Below are 6,327 nucleotides of genomic sequence, written 5' to 3' on the forward strand. Positions count from 1 at the left end.
CCCCCCCCCCGGGACTGGTGCTTCCTTTTTTCCAGTGGCTGCAATGCAGTCAACTATGCCTGCAGGGAAGGGGATGTTGGCTGTGGCTGTAGTCTATGTGATCTTGAAGCTGTCCCTCCAGTGTCCACTGGGTCTGTTCTCAAGCTTTGCTGTCAAGAAATGAACACCAACCAATGACCAAAACATTGGCCAGCTAGGGTGCAGCTCTGTGCTAGAGTCCTGGCTTAGCATGGGCAAGGTCTCCAGCAACACCCAAAACAACAACAACACAATATGCCACGCACCCCTCATCCATGTGGGCATTTACTCTGTAACTTTTCATTGAGCACCTATATATGTCTAGCACTATTTTAAAGGCCTGGAGTAAAACAGCTATCTGCCCAAAGAGTTACAAAATAGTCAATACCTCCAAAGTTTACAAGATGAAATAGTAAGGTTATTTTAGAAGTACCTCAGAACCTGCTAAGTGCTAGGGGGAGAACACAGCAGAAAATGGGGCACTGCGTGGGGTGAGAATTGATTTTTACAAGGCGGTCAAGTTTAGCTTCACTGAGCAAGTGACATGTAAATGGACACTGAAGGTAAAGAGTAATAATGACAGGGCTCTCGTGGGGAACAGAAGAACCAGACAATGCACTACATACTAAGCTTCTCTACAAAGAAAGTATCAATTCCACAGGCCTGCTGGAGCTCTTCAAGCCTGATTAGTACAGGCCACTGATTGAAGCATGCTAGTCTTACATTATACATTAGCATTACTGTCATTACCATGTGGCTTGACACATGGAGTTCAAATTCTCTGCACAGACAGGCATATGAAATCCTGGGGATGCACACATGCAATGGAAATGTTTCTGGACTTTAATTATCCTTTCTGAAGTGAACTGAACACAGTAGCGATCCATGTCAACAGAAGATCACTTGCAGAAAAGGCTTAAGTCATAAGATCACTTCCCATGCTTGAATTTTCTTCTACCTCACTGTGTGTGCTTCAAAGGAGAAGTGTTTTAAATGTCACTCGTCATTCATATGAGAAAAGGATGTGAAACATCCCCCTGGGGGAAGTCTCAATAACCCAGCTAGTATCAGCTCAAAGAGAAGCTCAGTGTCTGGAAATTGTTCACAGAAGACATCAGGTTCATGTTTTAATGTACTTGTTAATGAAACATAGCACAGAAGACACATCTATTTAAGTGTCTTTTAAAAGGCTTTGGGGATCTTCTGCCATTTGCATAGAGACCTGGATTTGCAAAGTATATAATTCTAGATATGGTGCTCACCTCAGTGGGACCGAACACTGCTTCACACACTGCTGGGGCTGGAGCCAGCCTGGCAGGTGCAGGCTTTGCCTCTGCACAGCATGAGGTCCCCAGCATGTCTGGTAAGCAATGGTGGAACAGGGACATGCTTGCAGCACAGAGCTGCCATCTCTGGACCTGCAGATCAAATAGGCCACAAAGACTGTTGTATGCTGGATTTCTGAGTGGGAAGGCTCATAGAGACCCAAGAGGCCCACTGGGTCCTGTTTTAGCCCATTTGTCTTAGCCCATTTCCCAATACTATAACAAAATACCTGGGGCTAAGTACAGAAAAGAAGTTTATTTGGTTCAGTTTCTGAGGTAAAAAGCCCCAAGTTTGGGTGGTCCCATCTGCTCCACCTCTGGTAAGGAATTTTTGGCTTCACTGCAATATAGCAGATGGCATTATGGCAGGAGCAAATCAAGAGGGAGAGACTATATAGTAAAGCAGGGAAAGGTAGGCTTGCTTTTTTCATGATAATCCACACTCTCGAGAATGAGTCCAGTCCCATGAGACCAGATTAACCAGAGTGATGGCATGCAGACACCAACTCAACCACAGTGTAAAACCATACCCTGGGTTCAGGTGTCCCCATTCCCAGCCTGCCCAAAGCCCACATGTGCAATGTGTTCTATCCCTTCCCTTCCTTCCTGGCACCCACTGATATGAGTACTCCTATATTCTCAGTAAAAATTCTTTCTCACTATCCTCCAACTGTCTTTGAAGTAGAAAACAGCATATGGAGATGGTTTAGTTTGGGTTCTGAGCTTTCAGAGAAATCTTCTGATAACATTTCTAATTAGCTTCAACATCAAAGAAGGTCTGTCACTACTCCCAGGGGAGGGCAACAGGAAATAATTAAGGATGTTGGAATGGTGATATATCAGCCAGACTTGGACGTGGTGACAATATCACTATCACCACCACCACAAAGGACCATTTGGTGCATGACTATACACACTGTCTTGGGGAACACTGTTCCAAAAGCTTTGTTCTCCAAAGAGATACAAACATACTTGGTTAGTATCACGCTGATTCTTTGAAGCTTCCCATCCACTAGCAACTAGAAACGGAATACCATGACACTGGTCTCCACTCAGCACAGGAAAAACATTCCAAGACCCCCAGGGGATACCTAAACCTGTGACTAGTATCAATTGTATGTATATAATGTTTTTTCATATATACATATCTATGATAAACGCTGAGTGATGAATTAGCCATTTTTGAACATTAACTATTGTTAACTGTGCATTATTATTATTTTCTAGTTATTTTGTTATAAAATTTCATAATAGTGCTTTTTCATATTTTTCTATTAATATCTATATATATTACATTAAAATATGAAATAGACAGATTAGGAATATTAACTCATAATTAAATAGAACAACTATAACAGTATATTACAATAGAAGTTATATGAATGTGGTCTCTCTTTTTCTCTCTAAATATCTACTAAATTTTACTGAGCATAATGGACATTATAGAAATCAATCCCACAGGTAAGTGGGGGTAGTGTAATACAGTGGAAAAACCTCAATGTCTTTCAGGTGGTGAATGAATAAACAGGAATATATGTACACAATGGACCATGACTCAGCAATAAAAAGGGAGGACTATTACTGTAGGCAACAAAAAGGATGAACCACAAATGCAGTGCCAGCCAGACTTAAAAAGTGTAAGTGCGACCAACGTTACACACACCTGCAATTCCAGCATTTGTGAAGCTGAGGTAGGAAGATAAGGTCCTACCTGGGCAATCCGCAAGACCTTGTCTCAAAATAAAAGAGGGGAGGTAGGTTATAACTCAGTGCAAAGGCCCTGTTACGTTCAATCCCTACTACCAGAAAAAAAGAAGAAGAAAGAGAATATGCTACGTTTCTATGTCTTTCGCGGAAGGGAAGGACTATGGAAACAGGAAGACAGAGGCTCAGACAAAAGGAAACAGGGCTCACGCTCACTCACAAGATACCACACACCAATGGGAATATGGGAAATGATGAACTGCTATGTAGCTCCCTTGCAGTGGTGGTTACAGGACTGTATGTGTTTACCAAAACTCAATTTTATAGTAAAAGCATGAGTGTTATTGTATATAAAGAATACCTCTTAAAGGGCCAACAAACTTACCAGTAATCAGGAAAAAAAGCAAAAGCCAACAGAGAATTTAAATGCTCACTGTTTCTAGGTAAACTGCACTTTAACATTCTAAAAACAAATGTGCAGCCTCTATCTGCATACTTGGGCTCAACTGACTACGGAATCTGAACATCCACTCCTAAGCACATGACCCCTCACCATACAGTGGGGGACGGGGCTGCTCTGGCTCCTCAATGTTCCAGCATACAGTGTGCCCCAGGTACAGTGAGAAGAACCTGGTGGGCCATGGAGGAGCAATGTTCAGGCCCTGGAAGAGAGGTGAAAACACACAGAGGAGGACCAGAGCTTCCAATCAGACACAGCCCCACCCAGATCTAACTTAGATTAATGCTCGAAATTGACATTTTGTCATTCATGCATCCAGCTCCTTTCTGAGCTGAGCGCTGTGTTGGGGCAGTGCGAGTGCAAGGCAGAAAGATCTGGAACTCACCTACTCATCCAGAGACACACTCTTCAACTGCTTCTGTGTGACCACCCACAGATCCCCTACGAGAGGAGAGGGCCCCAAGAAGAGCAGGGCAATGTGCATGGCGGTTTGCAGGTCTGTGGTTCTACTTGCTGTTCCGTGGAATTCTATGAGGAAGTGGTTCTGCCAGGGAATCCACCCTAGCTCCACTTTCAGGCATTGAGAAACTTGGAATTCCAAGTCTCAGGTCTGCGTCTCCTACTCTCTTCCACTTCACCTGACAGAACACATAGAACAGATGCTATGTTGCCTACCTGCAGCTGAAGGGAATAAGCCTGGGGGCTCAATGCCCCAGAGCTGGCCTGGCTGCCCTGAAGGTGACAGAAAGGAGGCCCAGCACACATGGAGCACTAGAATGGGAACAGAACTTACAGCTATCTGCTGATGGCTCCAGAGGTGAGAAACAGGCCCTACCTCAGGCACTGCTGGGGGCTGTCGTAGGAGCTGTACCCTGTTTATCTACCTCGATGGGTAAAGATGCCTGTGACTATCTCCCAACAGGTTAGACAATGTGCTTAGTCTGGTCTGTGGCTCTGTGCAAGGGTAACAAGAATGAATACTGTAGGGTCTGTGTTTTCTTACGCTTTATCAGTCTATTCAGGCTTAATTTCTGAAGCCCTGTATTTCCTGGAAATAGCTGCTTTGCTGTTTTCCTACCACTACTAACAGTGCCAGACATCTCCCTGGTTGAACCCAACTAGCCCTCAAACCATGTTATCACGACCAAATGATAATCAAAGAGCTCCAGGTTAAAAAGAAAAAAGAAAAAGAAAACAATTGGAGCCATATCTGGCACTTTACACTGAAATTAATTTGAGATGGATTACATACTTGTGTGTATGTGGGGTGTGTGTACGTGTGTGCACGTGTGTGCGTGTGTGTGTGCGAGTGTATGTGTTGCTGGCAATTGTACTCAGGGTCTCATGCTAGGTGAAGTACTTGACCACTGAGCTACATCCCCAGCTCCGAATCATAGGTTTAAACACAAGTAATAAACTGTAAAAGTACTAGAAAAAAAAAAAAAAAACAAACGAAAGAATATTTTGAAGTAAACAAATTCAGAGTAGGAAAGGGTTTTCTAGCCATGATACAGAATGTGTAAAAGATGAAACCAATTTACTAAATCTGATTACTTTTAAAAAGATCCATTTACGAGGATGCAAAAGTTCTGGAGATGGATAAAGTGATAACTATACAAGCAATGTGATCACACTTAATGCCACTGAACTGTATACTATGTTGCCTACCTGCAGCTTAAAACTGGCTAACATGACAAATTTTAGGTTATGTATATCTTACTTCAATACAAAAAGTACAGCATAAAAAATGTCAAAAGACAAATGATAACCTCAAGAAAAGATGTGTCATCATGTCGTAAGCATAAAATTATTTTTAACGTATGAAGAGCACCTAAAAATTAATAGAAGTCTGTAGTATAAAATAGGCAAATATTATGAATAGAAAATTCACAGCAAAGACAATAGTTCTTAAACACAATTAAGAAGATGCTCACATTCATTCATATTTTAAAAATTAATAAAACTATACTTATCATGTGGCAGGAAGCAAACAATTATGGGAGGGGATAGAATAGTCAACTTTCTTGTTCCTGGTTAAATTATGAACTGACTTATCTTCTATAAAGAGTAAGTTGGTAAAACCAACAAGACTAGAAAGCGCATACACTCTTTCATTCAGAAATTCTGCTTTTAGGACCTTACCTACAGATATTTTCAAATTGTTATACAAAGGCATTCATTGCAAAGTTGCTTATAAGAAGAAAATTAGAAACAAATCCCAAAAGTCCACAGATTGAGAAAGGGTTAAGTAATTAATAATAAATGCACAGAAAAGAAAAAGCTATATCCTTTTTTACAGTAATGGGATAATTTTTAAGTCATATTGTAAGCTGAAAAACATACAGTAAAAACACAGAAATATTTATTTACAATCCCACTGATTTAAGTATGCACAGAGGAAATCCGGAATAATCCTCTTCCTAGGAGAAGCTAATCATAAGAAAGCATAAGGATATTCTCTTTGAATTTTCAAGTATGTGAACATATTACCTACTTAATTTCAGAGGGTGTAAAGAGACCTAAGAATAGGTGTATAAAGCTCTTATCCTTTATTTATTTATTTTTAAATAAAAGAAGGAAAACATGGACAGACAACCTTTTTACAAAATAGCAAAAGAACAGTACAGACAATACAGAGTTACAAACGAAGTGGTAGAAAATTAACAATGTTTCTTGTATTACATACTGATACCTTCAAAGTGGTTTCTCATGAAAACAGAGACATGTAATATTGAACAATCAAGGACTCACTGACAGTTTCTTTCAGCAAAGAAACAGAAGACAGTAGAACAACTATGTTAGCTATCCTGTATAAATATA

At 40.7% G+C, this 6,327-nt stretch overlaps 1 protein-coding gene across 3 annotated transcripts in view; it reads right to left on the bottom strand.

Annotated features, from left to right (window-relative positions):
- Positions 1-6,327, bottom strand: part of Dapk1 (death-associated protein kinase 1) — a 224,403-nt gene that overhangs the window by 193,694 nt on the left and 24,382 nt on the right. Inside the window, exon 3 of one of the 3 annotated variants that reach the window (XM_013516025.1) lies at positions 1,281-1,436. The exons of the other annotated variants lie outside the window; for them this stretch is intronic. Coding sequence (XP_013371479.1) covers positions 1,281-1,436 — 156 coding nt within the window. The remainder of the gene's footprint in view (positions 1-1,280; positions 1,437-6,327) is intronic. 3 annotated transcript variants of the gene reach the window in all.

The sequence above is a fragment of the Chinchilla lanigera genome, unplaced genomic scaffold (genome assembly GCF_000276665.1).
Source record: "Chinchilla lanigera isolate Chin_1 unplaced genomic scaffold, ChiLan1.0 scaffold00031, whole genome shotgun sequence".
Taxonomy (NCBI): domain Eukaryota; kingdom Metazoa; phylum Chordata; class Mammalia; order Rodentia; family Chinchillidae; genus Chinchilla; species Chinchilla lanigera.